Genomic DNA, 25,313 nt, shown 5'->3' with positions numbered 1-25,313 from the left:
GGGCGGGGCTGTTAGCCTGCCGGGTGATTGGTGTGCGGGGCTGTTGGTCACGGGGCAATTGGTGTGCGGGGCTGTTGGTCACGGGGCAATTGGTGTGCGGGGCTGTTGGTCACGGGGCAATTGGTGTGCGGGGCTGTTGGTCACGGGGCAATTGGTGTGCGGGGCTGTTGGTCACGGGGCAATTGGTGGGCGGGGCTGTTGGTCACGGGGCAATTGGTGGGCGGGGCTGTCAGTCCGCGGGGTGGGCGGTGCTGTCGGCCACGGGGTGATTGGTGGGCGGGGCTGTCGGTCACGGGGTGATTGGTGGGCGGGGCTGTCGGTCACGGGGTGATTGGTGGGCGGGGCTGATTGGTGTGGAGGCGGAGGCGGGAAGCAAGCGGCTTAGAAGCTGTTGCCCGCCAACAGTAGGTTGTAGTCGTTGGGACCCCGGTCCGGTACACGGTGTGAGGGGTCCCGGTGCGCTGTGTGAGGAGAGCCCGGTCTGGTACACGGTGAGCGGTCCCGGGGCAGCACTATGACCAAGGAGCAGCTCCGACCGCGGCTCTGTGTTATCGCCAAGGGCCCCAGCGGCTACGGCTTCCACCTGCACGGCGAGAAGGGCAAGACGGGCCAATTCATCCGGCTGGTGGAGGCGGCGTCCCCGGCCGAGAGCGCGGGGCTGCGGGCCGGGGACAAGGTGGTGCAGGTGAACGGCGACAATGTGGAACAGGACAGCCACCAGCAAGTGGTGCAGAAGATCAAGGCGATGTCCGCAGAGACCCGCCTGTTGGTGGTGGACCGGGACACGGAGGAGCTGCTGCGGGGCCTGGGGCTGGCCTGCAAGGAGGAGTACATCCACGGCATCCCCGATACCGAGTCCGAACCGGCCCAGGGACAGGGCCCGCCGCAGGAGCCCCAGCACACAGCCCCGCTCTCACAGGCCGACAGTGTGTCCCAGAGCAGCAGCGACAAGGTGAGAGGCCGCGCGGAGGGAGCGGGGCAAGCGCGGGCTGAGGGAGGGAGGGAGGGAGCGGGGCAAGCGCGGGCTGAGGGAGGGAGCGGGGCAAGCGCGGTGCCCCGGGAGGGAGTGAGTCCAAATGCTGTTTGGGTGCAGCCCCTCACCCGCGAGGTCAGAACCGGTCCTGACTCTGGTTTTGGTCTGCTTCGGGTTTAAGCCCCACTCGAGCTGCTTCTATCTTGAATCGGTGTCAGTGGGTGATGCCACTGTCTGTTAGTGGACTGATTGTGTAAAGTTCCATGTGTTATCAGTACTTTCTTGTATGAGATCGGAGAGAACGGATTTGTACTTTTAGTGCCAGTCATTTTAAAGTGGCTACTTAACCATGCGTGGGTTCAAAGTCTCATTCCAGAGACTTTAGCATAAAAATCTGGGCTGAGGGAGCACAACACTGTCGTTTGTGCTGTCCATTGGATGATACGTTAAACCCAGGCCCCGTCTGCGCTCTCAGGTGGACGTAAATGATTTCAGGGCACTATTTCGAAGAATATCAGGGGAGTTACTCCGGTCTCCTGACCAATCTTTATTCCGCAATCAACATCACTAAAAACAGATTATCTGGTCATTATCACTGCGGTTTGTGGGAGCTTGCTGTGTGCAAATTGGCTGCCGTGTTCCTACATTACAACAGTGACAAAATAATACACTTCAAAATAATAGTTAATTGGCTGTAAAGTGCTTTGGGATGTCCTGAGGTTGTTCAAGGTACTGACATCCTGGATTCACAGCACAAACTAAGTACAGGGCACCCTCACTCAGGCCAACGACTGGTTGCTGTTGGGAAATGGGCAATTGTCACTGGGCAGTAGGTTGGGATTGAGACTCCATTACTGGGCAGAGCAGAAGGAGCTTTCTTTCCTGGCACCACTTGGAGAGGCAGTGGGATTCATCACATTCACCGGAACTGGCAATAGTGGGGGTCCCTGGCTCAGGGGGAAGGTGGGGGGGGTGCCCTGACCAGTTTAGGGAGGGGCTGCTATGACTTTTGCCCACTGCTTGAACCTGCAGTGACAGTGAACAAATTAAAAGTATTTCTCCTTTCCTTTGACCCCCCTCTCCCGGACAGCTTGTGGGTGCCTGTGGGCAGTGTGTCGGTTGGGCAGTAAGACCTTGCCCATTGTTTGCCCGGTGAAACCACAGCCATGTCCCAACATATTCATTTCAGGAGAGGATCGCAGGGTTGTAATCTGGAGGGGAGGGGGGGGTCCAAGGAAAAGAGGTATACTTTTAATTTGTTCACCGTCACTGCAGGTTCAAGCAGGGGGTCCCTGACCAGTTTAGGGAGGGAGTTGTGCCTGATCTCTCGTCCCTGGACCTCGGGTGCTGAAGTTCATCTCACTGATGAGTTCAATATGATGCTCTCACTTTTAAAAGCAGAAGCTCAGTTCATTGCATTGAACGAGTCGCAATGGAGAAGTGTTGGATTTACTTTCAAACGTGTATATAAAATTAATGAGTTTGTGCTGTTGTAAGTGGCTCACTTCATTTGCTTGTCAGACCAGAAAACAATGCTTCAGCATTTCCACTCCTGGGTGGCGGTTATGTATCAACTGAGACACTAAGCTTGTAGAGCAGATAATTCTTTTCCTGAAATTTGTAACTAATTATTGTCACTGGGCTCAATTGGTATCAATATCCATACATTATCATACAACCACCCCCCCAACACCATAATTAATGTGATACTCTTCATTCATCTTCATTATCTCAAATTGCTTTCACCTCAAGCGACAACCTGTACCCACCAGTACTGTACCCCGTGTTATACAGTGACAGACCTTACTCCGTGTTATACAGTGACAGTACTGTACCCCGTGTTATACAGTGACAGACCTGTACCCACCAGTACTGTACCCCGTGTTATACAGTGACAGACCTGTGCCCACCAATACTGTACCCCGTGTTATACAGTGACAGACCTGTGCCCACCAGTACAGTACCCCAGTATTATACAGTGACAGACCTGTGCCCACCAGTACTGTATCCTGGTGTTTATCAAAATGCTCTGCAGGCATAGCCCAGCTTTGTGAGGACAAAGTCTAGAATTGAAATGAATCACGATACATGTGGTGTAAATATGGAAATGTTCGGTGCCTGCTGGCTTCCAGCCCAATGACCATGTTGCTGGGTTCACTGATTTATTATTTTTAAAAGCTTGCAGTTTTCTAGAACCTTGCAGTGAATTGTTGATCTTTCTCACAGCAAGTACCTTTTTGAAGTACAAGCTGGGCGGGCGTGTGTATTGGGATGCTGGGCGGGTCTGAGCGCTGGGTAACTTGTGATCTGGGTGGTGGGTGGGCGCATGTATCGGGATGCTGGGTAACTTACAGCACTGGGCAGGTCAGAGTGCTGGGTAACTTGCGGTGCTGGCCAGGCGTATGTATTGAGAGCCTGGGGCGGTCTGAGTGCTTGGTAATCTGGGCAGTGGGTGTGTGTATGGGGGCGCTGGGCAGGGTGTGTGTATGGGGGCGCTGGGCAGGGTGCGTGTATGGGGGTGCTGGGCACTACTGGGTGGGTTGCCAATGGGATCTTCAATGTTCACTGGACTCACTGCAACATGACCTTGGATCAGATATCTCTGGAAGATCGTGCTTCCATCATTGTGACGTTACTCGGTGTCTGTTTAGGCATGAACCCGCAACCTTTTGTGTCAAATCCAGTTAGCCTACATCTGTGGTTGGAAAAATGTTGGAGTCCATTATTAAAGAAGCAGTAGCAGGACATTTGGAAAAGCAGAGTCAGCATGGATTTATGAAGGGGAAGTCATGTTTGACAAATTTGCTGAAGTTCTTTGGGAATGTAACGAACAGGGTGGATAAAGGGGAACCAGTGGATGTGGTGTATTTGGACTTCCAGAAGGCATTTTGACAAAGTGCCACACAAAAGGTTACTGCACAACATAAAAGTTCACGGAGTTGGGGGTAATATATTTGCATGGATAGAGGATTGGCCAACTAACAGAAAACCGAGTCGGGATAAATGGTTCATTCTCTGGTTGGCAACCAGTAATTATTGGGGTGCCGCAGGGATCAGTGCTGGGACACCAACTATTTACAATCTATATTAACAACTTGGAAGATGGGACTGAGTAACGTAGCCAAGCTTGCTGATGATACAAAGATGGAAGGAAAAGCAATGTGTGAGGAGGACACAAAATCTGCAAAAGGACATAGACAGGCTAAGTGAGTGGGCAAAAATTTGGCAGATGGAGTATGATATTGGAAAGTGTGAGGTCATGCCTTTTGGCAGAAAAAAAAATCAAAGAGCAAGTTATTATTTAAATGGAGAAAGATTGCACAGTGCTGCAGTACAGCAGGACCTGGGGGTACTTGTGCATGAAACACAAAAGGATAGTATGCAGGTACAGCAAGTGATCAGGAAGGCCAATGGTATCTTGGCCTTTATTGCGAAGGGGATGGAGTATAAAAGCAGGGAAGTCTTGCTGCAGCTATACAAGGTATTGTGAGGCCACACCTGGAATACTGCGTGTAGTTTTGGTTTCCATATTTGTTTTGGAGACAGTTCAGAGAAGGTTCACTAGGTTGATTCTGGGGATAAGGGGGTTGACTTATGAGGAAAGGTTGAGCAGGTTGGGACTCTACTCATTGGAATTCTGAAGAATGAGGTGATAGTATCGAAACGTATAAGATTATATAGGAGGCTTGACGAAGTGGATGCAGAGAGGATGTTTCCATTGATGGGGCAGACTAGAAGTAGAGGGCATGATCTCAGAATAAGGGGTCGCCCATTTAAAATAGATAAGGAGAAATTTCTACTGAGGGTTGTAAATCTGTGGAATTCGCTGCCTCAGCTGTGGAAGCTGAGATATTGAATAAATTCAAGACAGAAATAGACAGTTTCGTAAACGATAAGGGCATAATGGGTTATGGGGAGCGGGCGGGGAAGTGGAGCTGAGTCCACGATCAGATCAGCCATGCTCTGATTGAATGGCGGAGCAGGCTCGAGGGGCCGTATGACCTACTCCTGTTCCTATTATGTTATGTAAGTTGTCAGTGATGCTAATATTGAAAGCATGGCCTTACGCTCAACATTAAGACAAAGGTCCTCCACCAGCCTGTCCTCACCGCCCCAGACATCAAGATACATGGCGTGGCCCTGGGCAACATGGACCACTCTCCGTCTCGGGAGCCTCCTATCAATAAGAGCAGGCATCGACGAGATCCAACACCGCCTCCGGTGCACCAGTGCAGTCTTCGGCCGCCTGAGGAAAAGAATGTTTGAAGACCAGTCCCTCAAAACTGTCACCAAGCTCGTGGTCTACAGGGCTGTAGTAATACCCGCCCTCCTGTATGGCTCAGACGTGGACCATGTACAGTAGACACCAAGTCGCTGGAGAAATACCACCAGCGATGTCGCCACAAAATCCTGCAAATCCCCTTGGAGGACAGACAGACAAACGTTAGCGTCCTCATCCAAGCGAACATCCCCAGCATTGACCACACTTGATCAGTTCTGCTGGGCAGGCCATTTAGTTCGCATGCCAGACATGAGACTCCCAAAGTAAGCGCTCTACTTAGAACTCATCCACGGCAAACTAGCCAAAGGCCGGCATAGCAAACTTTCCAAGGACACCCTCAAAGCCTCTCTGATAAAGTGTGACATCCCCTCTGACACCTGGGAGTCCCTGGCCAAAGACCGCCCTAAGTGGAGGAAGTGCATTTGGGAGGGCGCTGAGCTCCTCTAGTATCGTCGCCGAGAGCATGCAGAAATCAAGCGCAGGCAGCGGAAGGAGCATGCTGCAAACCAGGCTCCCTGTCCACCCTTTCCCTCAACAACTATCTGTCCCACCTGTGACGGAGACTGTGGTTCCCGTATTGGACTGTACAGCCACCTAAGAACTCGTGCTAAGAGTGGAAGCAAGTCTTCCTCGATTCCGAGGGACTGCCTATGATGATGCTGATAATGGGAGGCTAATGGAGATGGATTCTAAAGTTGCACAGTGACTTTGACACATTGTCTAAGTGCCATTTTGGAGTGAAGCCAGCCAGATCAAATTCTGGCCAGCAGTGTGAGACCGTTGTAATGGAGCAAGCTTTTTCTCAATGCCTGGTTTCATGTTCAAAGCAAAGCAGCAATCCCTGTCCTATAAAATGTAACTTGCATCTTTTTCCAGTATTGTGTACGGTTAGCATGCCTGGATTTAACAACTGTCTGCCATCTTCTCCATCTCCTTGAAAGGCTGAAATAACCACCAGAGTTGTGTGTGCAGGCTAAACTGAGTCAGATTTATCTACAGCTGAAGTGACATACTGAAGCGAAACGGCAGAGTTCGATCCTAAAACAACTCCGTCACTTAATTCTGGCTGACGTACTCTATAGCAAATAGAATGCCCTGCAATTGTGGTTGTTACTCCCTCCAGAGTGACACACTGTTCTACCGCATGTTTGGGCTATTGGTGTGCTGGGGGTGGGGTCGGGGAGCTGGGCCTGGCAAGTCAAAGTACCTTGAACCCATCGGTTATTAATTCAGTTCCTGTACGCAAGTTGTTTAAAAACTGACTGCAGTTCTGATTGCTGTGGAAACTTGTGTCAATAGTGTTACAAGTTCTGTTGAATAGAGACTATAATTCCAAATGCCGCAATGCTGTGCGTGGTTCAGTTTGTGTGTGACTGATGGCCCTGTGAGTGGTGGAATCGTGAATCCAGGGTGCTCAGCGCCATCTCGGATGTGCTTCCTCCACTTAGGGTGGTCTTTGGCCAGGGTCTCCCAGGTGTCAGTAGGGAGGCTTTAAGGGTGTCCTTGTAACATTTCCGTTGCCCACCTTTGGCTCGTTTGCCGTGAAGGAGTTCCGAGTAGAGCGCTTGTTTTGGGAGTCTTGTGTCTGGCATGTGGACGATGCGGCCTGCCCAGAGGAGCTGCTCAAGTGTGGTCAGTGGTTCGGTGCGGGGTTATTGGCCGTGCTCCCTTGGTGCCGCCCCTCCGACGGTGCCGTGCTCCCTCGGTGCGGCACTAGTGTCGGCTTGTATTTTGTGCTGGAATCTGCGGAGCCAGGTCCCGAGGTCTGACGGGCTGGTGTCAATCCTGCTATGCCACCCAGGCCCCATTCCTGCTGCTTTGTTTAGTGCAGAATTGTCTAAATATCAGACAATATTCAGCTCTTGCAGCAGCTGATGTCTTTCCGAAACCTTTCCCTTCATGATGTGATCAGCCCATCCCTGGCCTTCCAGTCATGGGTTCTTTCTACATCAAAGTATTTTTAAAAGCAAAATGAACTATTTTCCAAGAACATAGAGAGCTTGTATTTTCGATCGATCCAGTTTGGAGTGGAAGTTTCAGGAACGAGTCAATAGTCTGGTTTCCCTCCAGCTGTTTGTTCTGTCGCTGTGTGGCACATTGTACAGACGGCAGGCTGAGCTGTGTTCTTTGACAGCGAGAGGTTGTGATAGGGAGGCGGAGCGTGGCTCTGACTGCAATGAGACCAGCATGAGGGGCTGGGGGAGGAGTGAGACAGTTTGTGGTTTACTCATTTGCCTCTTCCAACGGTGCACCAGGACAATAAAATGGGGAGCGCGCCTGAAGTCCTTTTGTGGGCCTCTGTCCGGACTCCCGCAACATGAACAATGTACCAGACCAGGTGGGTATAAACGATCCCACAGCACTATTTAAAGAAAAGTTGGTGAGTTCTCCACTGTGTCTGAGCCAGCAGTTATCCCTCAACCAACACCGAACAACATATGGTAATTTACTTCATTGTTGTTTGTGGGACCTTGCTGTGCGCAAATTGGCTGCCGTGATTCCCATATTTTTAATGGGATTGCAGGAACGGAGAGAAACCTGCGGGTGTTTACGTACACGTCTTTGAAGGTAGCAGGATAAGTTGAGAAGGCTGTTTCAAAAAAAAATAGCAAGGGATCCTTGGCTTCATAAATAGAGGAATAGAGTACAAAAGCAAGGAAGTTGTGGTATACCTTTATAAAAGATTGGTTAGGCCTCCGCTGCTGTATTGTCCAATTCTGGGCACCGCACTTTTTAGGAAGGATGTCAAGGCCTTGGAGTGGGTGCAGAGATTTACTAGAATGGGACCAGGGACTTCAGTTATGTGAGAAGCTGAGCGAAGCTGGAATTGCTCTTAGAGCAGAGAAGGTTAAGAGGAGATTTAATACAAGTGTTCAAAATCATGGGTTTTGATAGAGTAAATAAGGGGAAACTTTTTCCAGTTGCAGAATCGTCAGTAAGCAGAGGACACAGATTTAAGGTAATTGGCAAAATAACCAGAGACAAAATACGCAGCGAGTTGTTGTGATCTGGAACACGCTGCGTGAAAGGGTGGTGGAAGCAGAGTCAATAGTAACTTTCAAAAGTGAATTGGACAATACTTGAGATTTATAGGGCTATGTGGAGAGAGCAGGGGAGAGGGACTAATTGGGTATCTGTGTGAAAGAGCTGGCGCAGCCACGATGGGCCGAATGGCCGCCTGCACTGCAAGATTCTATGCTTGCAGTGTATTGGAAGTATTGTGAGGAGGAGCTGGCTTTGTGAAGCTGTCATCCCCGGTTCAGCACTTTGAACCTTGTTGATGATGCAATGTGTTAAATGAAGCTGAACAGCTGTTTGTTCAGGTTGACTCATTATGCAAAGTCCAGGAGTTTGTATCAATTCATGTTTCAAAAGGTCAAACTAAGCAAATTTCATAACTTTGTTATCGCAGCATTAATACATAGAGGAAATATTGATTTTAAATATATATTTTTCTTTGCCCTGCCTTGCTAATATTTGAACAGAGAATGGTGGTTTTATAACTTTCTCTTCAGCACTCTGATTTTCTAGCCATCTAAGTGATTTGTTGTCTACCCTCTGTAAACTTAAAGCTCACCCAAAACTCGGCTGCCTGTGTCCTAACTTGCAACAGGTTCCGCTCACCCACCACCCCTGTGCTTGCTGACCTACGTTGGCTCACAGTCCAGCCAGCAGTGCCTCAAATTTAAAATTCCCATCCTGGTTTTCAAATTTCTCCAAGGCCTTGCCCCTTCCTATCTCTGCAATCTCCTTCAGCCCCACAACTCCGAGATCTCTGCTCCTCCAGTTCTGGCCTCCTACACGTGCTCCCACTCGCTTTGCCCCAACTAACCGTCTAGGTCCCTCTGGAATTGCCTCCCGAAAACTCTCAGCCTCCTTCTCCTTCTGCGATGCTCCTTGAAACCTCCCTCTTTCACCAAGTTTTAAGTTGTCCCATCTGAACATCTCCTTGGGCTTGAAGTTGGCTTTTGTCTGAAAACGCTCCAGGTGCTCTCTCAATGCAAGTTGTTGTTGCTTAGTGTTGGTTTGATGGAAGTGGCATAATTGTGAAACTAGTTTTGTTTTCCTTCAGTTCCCCTCCCTCTTGAAGGGACCGCCTCGTGGGGGTGGAGGAGCCCTGGGGGGGTGGGGTAGTATTGTTCTGAGTGCTACCTGCTCCTCCTGTGCTCACCTAACTGCCAGCCTGTGCACCAAGTCTCAGGCAATTCAACCATGAAAGTCGTCATATTGGAGGCTGACACTGATCCTGTCCTCACTGGGGATCCCGTGCGCGCTCTGTAGCAGAGCTTGGGAATGCTGACGTTTTACCTCTGACACTGCGCAGCAAAAGTGAATGTTCCACCTGGGATCGTGCCAATGCAGAATCCAGTGGCTTTATGTTGGATTATAATGTTAGACCTTAAACCTCTGCTTAAAGAGCATCTGGATTTTACTACAATCTGTGGCCTTGAGTTAATATTTTATATGTTGATGTTTGTGTGCTCTGACACATTTTCGGGATAACTTTTATTAAGTGGTCTGTCGAATGCTGGACTTTTCCCTCAACTGTCTCCAAGCCTGTTGACTATTAACAGATTTGAGTGTACTTTGACACTGCGTGAGAGAAGCAGTTGTTTTTAAAGTTCTGTGGATGTGGGAAACCTGTGCTCGATTATTTTTCATCTTTTTTGTGTTCACATCAAAGTGAGAGTTGTTGGTGCTGGAAAAAGAACCTCTGTCCATTTCAGGCATTTAGTGTCCCATCAAACACTCCCAGGGCAGGTACAGCACGAGTTCGATACAGAGTAAAGCTCCCTCAACACTGTCCTAACAAACACTCCCAAGGCAGTTACAGCACGGGTTAGAAGCTCCCAGTGATATGCACTGACAGAATGCAATCTCTGACTGTTGGATGTTGTATGTCAGTGTGAAAGAGTTTGTGCTGTGTGCTATTTAATGATGGTCGGTGTGTGACACACACTTCCCCAGATGGCCGGCCCAGATTTTCACCACCTTTACGCCACGAGATTCTAATCCTCATGAACAATCTCCCTTTGACACGGTGTCATTAGTTTGAAGATGGAAACCAGATGTGTGACAGGGGTTGGAGGAGTTACTGGTGTGTTTAGTTGATTGGGTTGCCCTGGACCCTGAAACCAACCTTGTGGCTCCTGCCTCTGAGCAGACACTGCTTTTTTTGATGCGAGATCCGAAAGTTATGTTTGATATTGACTGAGGGGTATGTTGTGGATCATGTTTTTAAAAAAAAAAACAATTCTGGAAGATTTTTGGACACTTTTTTAATGAATTGCCAGTTTGGTCTGATAAGAACTCTCCCTCCCTCCCCATCTGAGTCACAAGATCATTGGTTCCAGACTGGAACACACACTCTTCCCTGAAGTTGGGTGAGGGATAAATATTGGGCAGGACATGGGAGAACTCCTGCTGCTCTTCGAATAATGTCATGGGATTTTTTACATCCACCTGAGACTGCGGACAGGGCCTCTGTTTACTGTCTCATCTGAAATTCGGCACCTCCGACAGTGCAGCACTCCCTAGATTCTGGAGTGGGACTTGAACCCATGACCCCTGAAAGAGGAAATAGCAGAGGCTCTGATCATCAATTTCCAATCGTAGAATCATAGAAATTTACAGCACGGAAGAAGGCCATTTCGGCCCATCGTATCTGTGCCGGCCGACCAAGAGCTATCCAGCCTAAATCTCTCTTTCCAGCTCTTGGTCCGTAGCCCTGCAGGTTACGGCACTTTAAGTGCTCATCTAAGTATTTTTAAAATGTGGTGAGGGTTTCTGCCTTTACCACCATTTCAGGCAGAGAGTTCCAGACCCCCACAATCCTCTGAGTGAAGACATTTCCCCATCTATCTCCTCGCAACGCCCCCCCAATTTAGTTTAAATCTATGTCCCCTGGTTGTTGACCCCTCTGCCAAGGGAAACAGATCCTTTCTATCCAGGCCCCTCATAATTTTATACACCTCAATCAGGTCTCTCCTCAGCTTCCGAAGAAAACAGACCCAACATCTCCAATCTTTCCACATAGCCAAAATTCTCCAGTCCAGGCAACATTCTTGTAAATCTCCAGTGCAATCACATCTTTCCTGTAATGCGGTGACCAGAACTGCACGCAGTACTCCAGTTGCGACCTAACCAATGTTTTATACAGTTCAAGCATAACCTCCTTGCTCTTGTATTCCATGCCTTGACTAATAAAGGCAAGCATTCCATATGCTGCCTTAACCACCTTATCTACCTGGCCTGCTATCTTCAGGGATCTGTGGACATGCACTCCAAGGTCCCTTTGTTCCTCTACACTTTTCAGTGTCGTACCATTTAATGTAGAGTCCCTTGCCTTGTTCGACCTCCCCAAATGCATTGCCTCACTTATCTGGATTAAATTCCATTTGCCACTGTTCTGCCCACCTGACCAGTTCATTGATATTTTCCTGCAGTCTATAGCTTTCTTTTCCATTATCAACCACACAGCCCATTTTAGTGTAATCTGCAAACTTCTTAATCATACCCCCAACATTCAAGTCTAAATCATTGATATATACCACAAAAACAAGGGACCCAGTACTGAGCCCTGCGGAACCCCACTGGAAACATCCTTCCAGTCTCGCACACGCACATCAACCATTACTCTTTGCTTTCTGCCTCTGAGCCAATTCTGGATCCAACTTGCCACTTTGCCCTGGATCCCATGGGTTTTTACTTTTGTGACCAGTCTGCCATATGGGACCTTATCAAAAGCTTTGCTAAAATCCATATACACTACATCATACACACTGCCTTCATCGATGCTCCTGGTTATCCTTGAAAAATTCAAACATTAGTCAAATACGACCTTCCCTTAACAAATCCTCCATGGCGACAGGTGTGGTGCCAGAGGACTGCTAACGTTGTACCTTTCTTTAAAAAGGGAGAAAGGGATAGACTGAGTAATTACAGGCCAGTCAGCCTAACCTCGGTGGTGGGAAAATTATTGGAGAAAATTCTGAGGGACAGGATAAATCTTCATTCGGAAAGACACTGATTAATCGGGGCTGACTAACTTGATTGAATATTTTGAGGAGTTAACGAGGAGGGTCGATGAGGGTAATGCATTTGATGTGTATATGGATTTGAGCAAGGCTTTTGATAAGGTCCCACATGGCAGACTGGTCATGAAAGTAAAAGCCCTTGGGATCCAAGGCAAAGTGGCTAGCTGGATCTAGAATTGCCTCAGAGGCAGGAGGCAAAAGGTGATGGGTGTTTTTGTGACTGGAAGGCTGTTTCCAGTGGGGTTCTGCAGGGCTCCGTACTAGGTCCCTTGCTTTTTGTGGCATATATCAATGATTTAGATTTGAATGATTAAGAAGTTTGCAGATGATACAAAAGTTGGTGCTGTGGTTGATAAGAAGAAAGCTGCAGACTGCAGGAAGATATCGATGAACTGATCCCGTGGGAGGTCAGTGGCAACTGGAATTAAATCCGGAGAAGTGAGGTCATGCATTTGTGGAGGGCTAACAAGGAAAGGGAATACACATTAAATGGTAGGACACTGAAATGTGTGAAGAGACAAAGGGACTTTGGAATACATGTCCACAGAACCCTGAAGGTAGCGGGCCAGGTGGATATGATGAAGGCGGCTTACGGAATACTTGCCTTTAATAGCCGAGGCATAATACAAGAGCCTCATCAACATAGGCAGTCCCTCGAAATGAGGATGACTAGCTTCCACGCCAAAAAAGGGATGAGTTCACCAGGTATTTCAACAAAGGACCTAATATTCCAGGTCCTGAGGCAAGGAGGTTATGCTTGATCTGTATAAAACACTAGTTAGGCCACAGCTGGAAAAATGTGATTGCACTAGAGAGGGTACAAAGGAAATTTACGAGGATGTTGCCTTGACTGCAGAATTTCAGCTATGAAGAAAGATTGGATAGGCTGGGTTTGTTTTCTTTGGAACAGAAGAGGCTATTGAGGTGTATAACATTACGAGGGGCCTAGATAGAGCGGATATAAAGGACCTATTTCCCTTAGCAAAGGCGTCAACAACCAGGGGGCATAGATTTAAAGTAATTGGTAGCAGGTTGAGGGGATTTGCGGGGAAATGTTTTCACCCAGAGGGTGGTGGGGGTCTGGAACTCACTGCCTGAAAGGGTGGCAGAGGCAGAAACCCTCACCACATTTTAAAAAGTACTTGGATGTGCACCTGAAGTGCCGTAATCGACAGGGCTACGGACCAAGAGCTGGAAAGTGGGATTAGGTTGGATAGATCTTGTCGGCCGGCGAGGACACAATGGGCCAAAATGGTGTTGTTCCGTGCTGTAAATTTCTCTGATTCTCTGACTGAGTGGAGTGGGACCCATTGAGCCACGGCTGACCCTTTGAACTAGAGAGGGTGCTGTGCAGCCCTTTACCATTTAAAATGGTTTTGTCTATATTGTGGCGTTTGTGCAGGCTGTCTAATTGTTCGTTGCTAATGTGCGATATCAGACATGTCCTTCACAGATTGTAAAATCCAAAGCTGTCAGGAGAGATTACACCCGGCAGTGCTGGGACAGTCGGCACAGTAAAGGAAACTGATGTGAATGAAGATTAGGAAGCAGCATTTCTGGTAGTTAGCAACACAGTGGGGTGGGGTGGACCGGGGCTGTGGAGGGAGGGAGGGGGTGGGGGGTGCCGGCCCTGTGGGCGAGCAGCACTCCTCTTGCCTGAATGTGGGTGGGATTGCTGGTGGTGAGTGTGAGGATACCTTTCTGTCTGTACATTTGAAAGCAGCCTGTCCCCAGTGGCCATGAGATCCACGGGATCAATCCCTCGCCAGGATAGTTCGATTTAAAGTGAATCTCCGTTCAGTACAGCTCTAATCTAGCTAATTCCAGGTAGATGCCCCTTCCCTCTGTCCCCTGCTATTGGTGGTGGCTGTGTTTCGTGCAGCTTATTTAATGCAAGTACTGAGTTCCATGCTCTTTAACCCCATTGGTTTGGGAGTCTGCCCATGGTTTGGGGCCTCTGCCATGCCGTCTCGCTTCCTGAAGTCACAAACCCAGTGGTGGGGGTAGGATTAGGGGAGGGGAGCTCCAGATGGGATGTTCCAAATCGACCCCGACCCCCCCCCCCCCCCCCCCCCAACCAAGTGGGTGCTGCAGACTAGTGAGGGATCCAGAACAACTTGTCTTGTCCTCCCCGATGGCCCTCACTTTGATTCCCAATGATTGTCTCAGTAAATATCTAGTTAGCAGGCCAAGTGCTCACTTGTGCTTTATTTTTATCCTCTTTTCGATGACCTTCATGCAGCAGTTGGAGGCGAACACTATCGGTGAGTGTCTCTGTTGCGAGTTTGTGCAACCCTTTGTGTGGTTTCCGATTTTAAAAACGGCTGAGGCACCAGGTTTAACAAAGCGTGTCAGGTGACCCCACAATTGTTTTCTGGCTGACCCAAGGAGCGTGAAGAATTGATATAGTTAAACTGAAACCACAAGAGACTTCCTGAGTGACTGCAGAGAGCATCAGCACACCCACCAGCAGAACATGCTCGAATACCCCACACTTGCAGCCTTTGCAGCCGTGATTTCAGTACTGTAACCAGCCAGAATTGTTTGGCATCTGCCACTTTCAATCGTCCCCACTACTTCACACATCGCTACATGTAATGTAAATCAGCTTTAGTGTAGATTAAAGAAAACCCTTTCATCCTGCTTCTGTCCAATCTAATCTGAATGTTCATAAGAGTTTTAACACTGCGGAAAAAACTTGCATTCTGCAGCAACTTTCACAACCTCAGGATGTCCCAAAGCACGTTAGACGAGGAAGTAAAAATAAAGACTGCTGGAAACACTCAGCAGGCCAGGCAGCATCCATGGTGAAACAGCTCACGTTTCAAGTCTGAGACCTTTTGTACTTTGAAGTGTAGTCACAGCAGCCAAATTGCACACAGCAAGATCCCACAAACAACAATGTCTTAATGACCAGATAATCTGTTTAAATATTGGCCAAGACACTGGGGAGAACGCCCCTGCTCTTTGAAATAGGGCCCTGATGGGGCAGACGGGGCCTTGGTTTAACATCTCATCTGAACGGCGCCCCCTCCCACAGTGCGGCGCCCCCTCCCTCGGTGCTGCCCGATGAGGCCCAGAGCGGTCTCTGATGCCCTGTCTCTCTCTTAGGCTGGCACTTTATACTTGGGACCCTGAGCGTGAAGAGGCTGAATATGGTCTCACAAGTGCCTGCCTGTCTGTGTTTAAATTTGATTGCTTTTATACAAGGGTTGGTGAGTGTGTGGGAGGTAGGTCGTGTGCGAGAAGAGTTTGTGGATGATTGTATTAGTTTGCGAGACTAGTACATGCTTGTGTAGTGTATGTGGTAATATGCCGTGTTTGTTGTGGTAGAGTTTTCATGAGTGGCCTGGATTGTGGAGATTGTGGGCTGTGTCAGTGCTGGGTGGGGCTGGGTTGCCACCCTAAAACTCTGGGGGCTAGAAATTGTTTTTTTTGACCATAGCGGTATCTTTTTGGCATTTATTGTCAAAAATACTGCTAAACACACCGCCATTTTTTAACGGCCTAAGTTTAGTGAAAAAATGCGGCCAGCGGTAAAAATCAGTGTTGCTCGAGGATTCGCGGCAGAAACCGTGATCCTCACCAACTTTAGTCTGAGGCCAATAACTGCTGCGAGTTGGGACTAGGGAGGGGGGAAAACCTTTTTTGCCGGACTTCATACGTCCTGCCGTCTTTGGGGCTGCATCGCAGGCTTTTCACGGGCATTTTTTTCGCCCAGAATACGGGTGCACCAAACGTCCAAACTACAGCGATAGCAGTATTTCCAGTCTTGCCCGCTGTCAGTCCGCTTTACAGTGGTATTTCAAAACCGCTGGCGCAAGACTACGGCAAAACTATCAGATCACCTTTTTCCGCCAAAAACAGTGAAATATCGCTGCAAAAACGGGCACCAGTTTGGTGAGGGGAGGGGGGGAGAAAGAGTTGGGGGGGTCGGCGGAGGGGGGCGCGCTTGCAGAGAAATACATGGCTGATACAACACTGAAACAGGCCATTCGGCCCAACATGTCCATGTTAGATTTACCCTCTGCGTGAGGAAATAGTTCCAATCTCATTTACCCACCCTGTTTCCATCATCCTTCAATCGCTTTTCCATCATTAACCCTATCCAACCTAATCTTGCAATTTGACACAGTTTCTGCCTCAACCATTAACCCTGGCAGTGAATCCCACCGCCTCGTGTCTCTGTGAAGAGGTTTCTCCTGCCCTCTGGTCTAAATCTGACATTTCATCTTGTATTTCTGCCCCTCGACTACTGGAAACAGTCTGCTTCTGTCTCCCCCATAACATCCTTTCTTCACTTGAAACGGTTACAGAGCTGTAAAATCTCATCTGAATGAAACCAGTCCCAATTTTTCTTTGATGTGCTCTCCCAAATATTGTTGTGGCAGAGAGACTGAGTGAATCCACCGGAGGAGTATGCTGCCTGTAATCTGTCTGATCCGCTCATTACCATGCTGAGGCTGTTCACTGCTCCGACCTGAGCACGTTCAGTAAGCTGCAGAGGGACACGTACCAAATCCACCTGCATCCGAGTCTCAAACCCAAATCACAATGTGTTTATTTTCAAAATTCACACCGCTTGCATTACAGTAGTCGTTGTGTTGTAGATAATCAGGCTGCCTCCCTGATCGCTCGAAAGCAACAGCAACTTGCATCCAAGTAGCGCCTTTAACGTCCCAAGGTGCTCCACAGGATCATTTCCAAATAAAATGTGACAGCCACATTAGGAGATATTAGGGCAGATGACCAAGAGCTTGGTCAAAGAGTTAGGTTTTAAGGAGTGTATTAAAGGAGGAAAGAGAGACAGAGATTTAGGGAATTCCACAGCTTAGGGCCCAGGCAGCTGAAGGCACGGCCGTCAACAGTGGAGTGATTATAATCAGGGATGCTCAGGAGGCCAGAATTGGAGGACTACAGACATCTCCGATGGTTGTGGGGCTGGAAGAGATCGGAGAGATGGGTAGGGGCGAGGCCATGGAGCAATTTGAAAACAATGATAATTTTAACATTGGCTCCTGGTCTGGCAATGCCTCAATGTAGCTCAGCGAGCACAGGGGTGATAGGTGAGTGGGACTTGGTGTGAGTCAGGATACAGGCAGCAGAGTTTAGGATGAGCTGAAGTTTAGAGGGTGGAAGATGGAAGGCCAGCCAGGAGTGAGTCAAATCTAGAGGAAACAAAGGCGCGGATGAGAGTTTCAGCAGCAGATGAGCTGAGGCAGGGGGGAATCAGGTGATGTTCCAGAGGTAGAGGGAAAAAGTCGCTCACTTACCGAGGACACAGGTTGGAGTCCCGATCTGTGCAGAATCAGCCAGGGCGGCAGCTGGATGCCACAATTGGCCGCAGTACCCCATGCTGGGGGTTCCTGCCGCAAGGGGAATGTCCAGGCCAGGACCGATGTGGTTACATATCCCGCTGAAACTCAGATTCTCATGAGGAAAGGTCTACAACCAGAGGGAAACAATGGATCCATACCCGGGGAGAGGCCGTGTCCTCGAGGAGCAGTTTTTGGCCTGTGTATCTCACCGAGAGGCGTCTGTCTGTCACTGGTATGGAGTGATTTCGCTGCCTCAATCGCAAACTGTGAAAAGCTCTGCTAACGGAAGTATGAAGTGTGATGCAGCAGCTCTCTGTGCTACAACACAGGATGGCTGGATATGGCTTTGCGGCAGATACCAAGTCAGAATTGGTGACTCTGGGCTAGAGACGAGGCCAAAATGGCGCCAGGATTCCTGCCCTTGACTACTGTCCAGGTGTGTGTCTCTGAACTCATGCCATTGGTAAGAACATGGTGAGGATCAGCCTGGGCTGGAATGGTCTATGGGAACCTCTAGTATGCCAGCACTCTCCATCAAAGGCCGCATCCCAAGACTCATCATTGGGGCCATGCCCTGACGTGTGCCCCCAAGGGTGGTGGTCACAGAGGGTGGGGCTGTGCCCCCAAGGGGGGCCGTGCTGTCAGAGGAGGAAGCAGGGTTTTATCTGAAACCTGTTTAACTCTGGTGACCCTGCTCTGGCTCCATGCCTGGTGGGTGGGCACAAGAATCTAATGTGGGAGTACTTCCAGATGAGATGATCTCAACTCCGATCCAGGTTGTGTGTTTTTCAGTTGCTGTAGTTATAAATCTGGAAAGGATTCGGTTGACTTTGTTTGACCGTGTTCCCATGTCCCCTTGGCTGCTTTTATACTCTATCCCCCTTGCAATAAAGGCCAACATTCCATTTGCCGTCCTGATCACTTGCTGTACCTGCATACTAACTTTTTTTGTTTCATGCACAAGGACCCCAGGTCCCTTTGTACTGCAGCACTTTTTCTCCATTTAAATTATAATTTGCTTTTCTATTATTTCTGCCAAAGTGGATAACCTCACACTTTCCCACAGTATACTCTATCTGCCAAATTTTTACCCGCTCACTTAGCCTGTCTATATCCCTCTGCAGATTTTTTTGTGCCCTCCTTGCAATTTGCTTTCTCACCCATCTTTGTATCATCAGCAAACTTGGCTACATTACACTCTGTCCCTTCATCCAAATCATTAATCTCGATTGTACATAGTTGAGACCCCAGCACTGATCCCTGCGACACCCCACTAGTCACTGCCAACCGGCAGCTCGGATTTAGGGCTCTGGCTGACACTACTCCCTCCTCAACTTAGTGCTGAAGTTCAAAAGGAAAGAAAGAGAAGTTGCTTTCATTTCTTTCAGGCGTTTCACAGCCAAAGTACTTTGATGTGTAGTCGCTGTTGTAATGCAGGAAACGCGGCAGCCAATTTGCACACAGCAAAATCCCGCAAATAGCAATGTGATTATGACCAGATAATTTGTTTTGGGTGTTGGTTGAGGGATAAATATTGGCCAGGACACCAGGGAGAACTCCCCTGCTCTTTTTTCAAATAGTGCTGTGAAATCCTTTACATCTACCTGAGGGGGCAGACCATCAGTTTAACATCTGGAAAACAGCACCTCTGACTGTGCAGCATTCCCGAGTATCGGCCTCGATTTATGTGCTGAAGTTTCTGGAGTGGGACTTGAACTCATGACCTCACTCAGGCGAGAATGCTACCCACCGAGCCACAGCTGATACTTCATGTTAATCGAATCAAGGGCAACTGCTGCTCTGGAGGAACTTGGCCGAGTCGCACAAAAGAATCATTCCCAGTCAGAATTGATCTGTGGAGCTAGTTCAGGAATCTCTTCCCTTGTTTTTAAATGAATCCTCCCTTTGCTGCGGGCTGTGCCTGTGCTGTGGCATGATTCCATGGGCACAGTTCATGTCTGAGACGAGGTGGTGATTCTGGTTGGCTCACTGGATCACAGGTACCCAGATCCATCCATGCCCAATATCTGTACATCTGAGCTTCCAGCTAGATGGTGATCAGCAGCAGAAAACCCCGTGTTTTATGTTTCACCTCCCTCTCTAGTCCAGGGTACTGTAGCCATCTGCCACCAAGTTGCTTTTAGACTTGGGTTTGAATGCTCCTCAACAGATAAACCTACAACATCGAGAAGGACAAGGGCAGCAGGCGCATGGGCAGACCACCACCACCTCCAAGTCCCCCTCCCAGTAGCGCACCATTCTGACAGGGAAATATATCGGCATCTCCTTCATTGTCGCTGGGTCAAAATCCTGCAACTCCCTCCCTAACAGCACTGTGGCAGTATCTTCACCACACGGACTGCAGTGGTTGAAGAAAGTGGCCCCCCCAACCACCACCACCTTCACAGGGCGACTATGGATGGGCAATAAATGCTGGCCACGTCCTGAGATTGGGGGAAAAAATGACGTTCTGAACCAGACTCCGATTTCTCCCCCGCCCCACCAGGATAAGCTGCATTGGACTCTGATCCCCGTATCATTTCTTTCCTGTCGCAAGCATTGTGTTAAATTAAAGGTTATGACGGCGGGAAACGCACACTGGTGGAGGAGGGAGGGAGGGCCAGCATTTGGTTCTCCAGGGCTGGGGGCACCTCGGATTCCCACACATTCTTTCTGCAGGAGGTGCGAGATCCATGGGGAGCCTTGGGGGAGGGGAAGAGTCCCGTGGCTTCAGAGAGGTAGAAAAAGTTGCATTTATACCTTTCGTTACCGCGGGATGTCCCAAAGCACTCCACAGCCAATGAAGAACTTTTGAAGTGAAGTCACTGTTGTAATATTGGGAAAGCTGCAGTCAATTTGGGCACAACAAGCTCTCGCAAACATCAATGTGACTAATGATCTGTTCCGGTGATTGTTGAGGGATAAACTTTGGCCAGGGCGCCGAGAGATCAGTTTCAGTAAGATGCTCTGAGAACCAGAAAATGCTGGAAGCGCTCAGTGGGTCAGGCAGTGTCTCTGGAGAGAAATCTTCCAGGTTTCATCCACCTGAAATGTTACCTCTGTTTCTCTCCCACAGATGCTGCCTGATCTGCTGAGTATTCTGTTTTAATTTCAGACTTGCATCATCCACAGTATCTTGCTGCTGTTTCACAAGGAAATTGCCTGGTATGGGGAAGAACAATTACTAAGAAAGACTTGAAAAACTAGCTCTGATTTTATTGGTGCAACGCAGGTAGTTTGACATGATGGAGGGATGGGACAGGGGAGACAGAACCAGACTGTTTTCAGTAGTTGGAGGTCTAGAACAAGTGGCCATTGGTACAAGATTAAATGTCAAAGATTTCAAACCGAGGGCAGGAGAAACTGCTTCTGAGAGCCATAGGATTCACTTCCAGGGTTAGAGGTCGAGGCAGAAACTGCATCAACATTCAAGATTTGATTGGACAGATGGATGAAGGAATATGGGGAGAGGGTAGGTAAATGTGATTGGGACTACGTGCTCACATAGACACTGACTGGTTGATCTGAATGGCCTGCTTCCGTGTTGTAACTGCAGTGTATTTGCAGGTGAGTAGATGCTCAAAAGGGAATATTCAGGTGGAGTTCTCTTAATCAGAAGACTGGCTTCCAGAGTCTAAGATAAAACAGAAGGTACCACTCGGATCAGTGAATGTAAAGCAGTCCAGCTCTACCTCAAACCGGCTCCTGCATCAGCACCCTGAATGGAAGCCTTGAGGTTAAGCAGCCTGGCAATGGTCTCAATGTGTGCCTTCACACAATCCCTAGGGATAAGCAGAGTTTTGGCCAGCCTGGAAGCCAATCCACAGAATGAAGTGATTAACAGCGGAACTCCAGGATCTGGCTTCCACACGCTGGGCTCCTCGAACCTTCGTAGACTGACTGAGTTCTGGAATCACTGCCTGCCCAAGCTTCTTCTCCCCAGAACAGAGACCCTGGCATTCACTAACTTACCTCGAGTTTCCGGTCCTGCAATTGACAGGTTTTAAAAATCCAAACTTCATTCCTGGCACTTCCTAGTTTACCTGGGCTCTTTTTATATAAAAAAAAAGGTTATTAATTCAAAGGATGTGGGCATTTCTGGCATGGTCAGCATTTATTTCCCTATCACTAGTTAGTTGCATAGGGGACAGGAGGGAGGGATCTGATATTAAGGAAGAGTCTGTCTGCTATATCCCACTGCTCAGTTTCGAGCGAAGTTACAAAGGTGGAAATGGACAGTCTCAGTGATGGAACGGATATGAGTTAGGAAGCCCTGTGTGTGATCGGATATGACGCCAAGGTTGCGAACAGACTTGGTCAGCCTTAGACAGTTGCCGGGGAGAGAGATTGAATCAGTGGAATGGGAAGAGAGTTTGTGGCGTGAACCAAAGACAATGGCTTTGGTTTACCCAATATTTAATTGGAGGAAATTTCTATTCATGCCCTGCTAGATTTGGACAAGCAGTCTGATTGTATAGAGATGGTGGAGGGTTCGCGAGGTGGAGGAGAGGTCGAGCTGGATATGTGAAAACTCATTGTTGCTGGGTGATGTCACCGAGGGGCAGCATGTAGCTGAGAAATAAGAATGGGCCGAGGATAGATCCTTGGGGCACACCACGGCGACAGAGCGGCACCGGGAAGAGAAGCCACTGCAGGTGATTCTATGGTTATGGCTGGAAAGATGGGAATGAAACCAGGAGAGTGCAGTCCCATCCAGACCGGATGGTGGAGAGGCGTTGGAGCAGAATTTTGTTGTCAACCGTGTCTAAGGCTGCAGACGGGTCCAGAAGGACGAGGAGAGATAGATTATTTTCATCGCACACAATTGGGATGTAATTTGTTATGTTGGTAAGAGCAGTTTAGGTACTGTGGCACGGGTGGAAGCCTGATTGCAGGGATTCAAACAAGGATGCAGGTCTGTCACTAACATTGGGGTACAGTACTGGTGGGTACAGATCTGTCACTATAACTGGGGTACAATACTAGTGGGGACAGGCACAACTGATGGATCATCTGGGATCTGGTCAAAACTTCCAACTGTTTTCCAGTATGGGACTGCATGTGATAGTTCTCTCAATAAAAGGCTGCACCTCGGGAACAGAGCGCTGTGTACCCACGAAACCTGGAGCTGCAATTGTTTGACTCTGGCGGACTCCTGGCCTGTGTGACTCCGTACCGTATTGATAAGTGCCATCGCTCAATGAGCCCTCAGACCCTCCAAATCTTTCCACCATCAGAACTTACCGCCACAAGGTACAGCAAAAACTTTCTGGGCCTAAGACTTTAGAAAACTCCCTGGGGAGAAGAAAGATCTTGGAACTGGTGGTACTTACCAGCTGTGGCTCAGTGGGTAGCACTCTTGCCTCTGAATCAGAAGGTTGTGGGTTCAAGTCCCACGCCAGAGACTTGAGCACAAAATCTAGGCTAACGCTCCCAATGTAATACTGAGGGAGTACTGCGCTCTGGTGCCATCTTTCGGATGAGACGTTAAACAGAGACCCGGTCTGCTCTCTCTGCACTGTCAGAGGGGCAGTACCGAGGGAGCACCTGCTGCCCCCTCGAGTGGATGTAAAAGATCCCATGGCACTATTTGAAGAGCCAGGGGGGTTCTCTATGGTCTCCTGGACAATATTTATCCCGCAGCCAACAGCACTCAAACAGATTGTCTCGTCTTCTATGCCGTTGCAGTTTGTGGGATCCTGTGTAAGTTGGCTGCTGCGTTCCCTACATTACAACAGTGACTACACGTCACTGGCTGTAAAGCACTTTGGGACGTTGTGAAAGGAGCTGAAGAAGTGAGATCTTTTTTGACTTGCATTTTAAGCTGAAGTTGATGGAAGATGACAAAACAAGATGTTTTATCAGCATTTCCTGTGTGCAGGAGGCATTCTCCAGAGCCGGAAGCTGCGTTTGATCAGTGTGGTTGGTTCGAGTGAGCTGTGCATCTTGAGCAGCCCCTCTCGGCCTGCGATAGTGAGGGACCACTGGTAATTAGTTTGTTTGTTGTTAGGTACTGGAGCCTGTGGGTCAGCATTCAGAGGAGTTAGGCAAACATCCTGTCTCCGTACTCCAGCCGCTCGCTCCTGTGAGGTGGACTCGTTTATAAATTCACTCCAAACCAGAAATCTTGGATTTGAGTTGAGCTAAATGTGTTTTGGTCTTATTGCATTTAATTCAGGATCCTTAGTGTCATTCAAGAGTGCAAAACTCTGCTGCCTGTGTCCGAACTCGCACCAAGTCCCGTTCACCCATCACCCCCTATGCTCGCTGACTTACATTGTCTCCCGGTCCGACAACGCCTCGATTTTTAAAATTCTAATCCTTGTTTTCAAATTCCCTCCACGGCCTCGCCCCTCCCTATCTCTCATCTCCTCAGCCGTACAAATCTCCGCGATATCTGCGCTCCTCCAATTCTGGCCTGTTGAGCATCCCGATTTTAATCACCCCATAACCGGTGCCTTCAGCTGCCTGGACCCTGAGCTCTGGAATTCCCCCTCAACTTCTCCGCCCCATAACTTCCATTTCCTCTTTTTAAGATGATCTTTTAAAACCTACCTCTTCCTGTTCTAATATCTCTCTGTGGGTTGGTGTCAAATGTTGTTTGACGCTCCTGTGAAGCCCCTTGGAATGTTTTACTATATTAAAGGCGCTATCTAAGTGCAAGTTGTTTAACAACCTGCCACTTGTGTGTAAATATTTTTGTCCCTTCGTGCAGTGTATTGTCGTCACTTAAAGCACTTCATGTACAATGAAATACTTTGAGTAACTGTTCGGAAAGCAAATATGAGAAGAATGTAAAAATTCAGTTTTCTGGGTGCCTTTCATGACCTCTGGACATCCTAGCGCACTTTAGTCAATGAAGTACTGTTGGAATCTAGGAAACGCAGCAGACAAATTGCACACAGCAAGATCCCACAACCAGCAGTGAGGTAATCTGTTGGTTGAGTGAGGAATGTTAGCTGGGACACGAGGGGAACTCCCAGCTGCTGTTTGATCAGCAAGACAACCCCTCCAACACTGCTGCACTCCTCAGTGGACCAGATGCAGGGGTGGGGCTTGAACCCACAACCTTTTGACTGAGTTGAGGGGTGCTACCCACTGAGCCAAGCTGCCACCCTCTGATACATGGGCACTGCCCAGCTGATGGTGACTGGGTGACAACAACATGCCTGTGGCCGCTCCCTACCGAGGACACAATATTCTGGACATGGGACTGACATCCCCAGCCCAGAGGCAGATATTGAGCAGAGAGCATGTCGTTGCAATCTAAGGGCTTGTAAAACAGGGTGTTTTTTTTTAGCATGTTGTACAGATTCTACACTCTCGATCAGATTATAATCCTTTACAGGTGTATGTGTAAACTGGTTAAAGCGTGTGCCAATGGGGACTGACTGCCCATGACTTCCCGCAGCACAGTCACATCCACAAAGCAGTGTGGTTGCTTATTAATAATGGCGATCATAGACTTTCAAACCGGGGCAGGGGCAGCTCACCAAGGGGTGGTCTTGCCATCTGTAACAAAAGAACCTCCGGTGACGTGAGGAAAACCCCTTTACGCAACGAGGGGTTAGCTTCTGGGTGTACTGCCTGAGAAGGTGATGGATACAGATTCATTAGTAGCTTTCAAAAGGGAATTGGATAAATACTCGAGGAAAACATTGCAGGGATATGGAGAGGGAGCGGGGCCAACTGGATTGCTCTCA

At 48.7% G+C, this 25,313-nt stretch overlaps 1 protein-coding gene across 1 annotated transcript in view; it reads left to right on the top strand.

The window, feature by feature from the left end:
* Window positions 1-343: 343 nt before the first annotated feature.
* The window catches only part of nherf1b (NHERF family PDZ scaffold protein 1b), a 130,456-nt gene continuing 105,486 nt past the window's right edge, over window positions 344-25,313 (top strand). The window contains exon 1 of the mRNA XM_070873713.1: window positions 344-952. Within this exon, the coding sequence (XP_070729814.1) occupies window positions 515-952 (438 nt within the window). The 5' untranslated portion in view covers window positions 344-514. The remainder of the gene's footprint in view (window positions 953-25,313) is intronic.

Source organism: Pristiophorus japonicus, unplaced genomic scaffold (assembly GCF_044704955.1).
Source record: "Pristiophorus japonicus isolate sPriJap1 unplaced genomic scaffold, sPriJap1.hap1 HAP1_SCAFFOLD_556, whole genome shotgun sequence".
NCBI classification, from domain to species: domain Eukaryota; kingdom Metazoa; phylum Chordata; class Chondrichthyes; family Pristiophoridae; genus Pristiophorus; species Pristiophorus japonicus.
The sequence above is the reverse complement of the archived record's forward strand: the minus strand, read 5'-3'. Positions and strand labels throughout refer to the sequence as shown.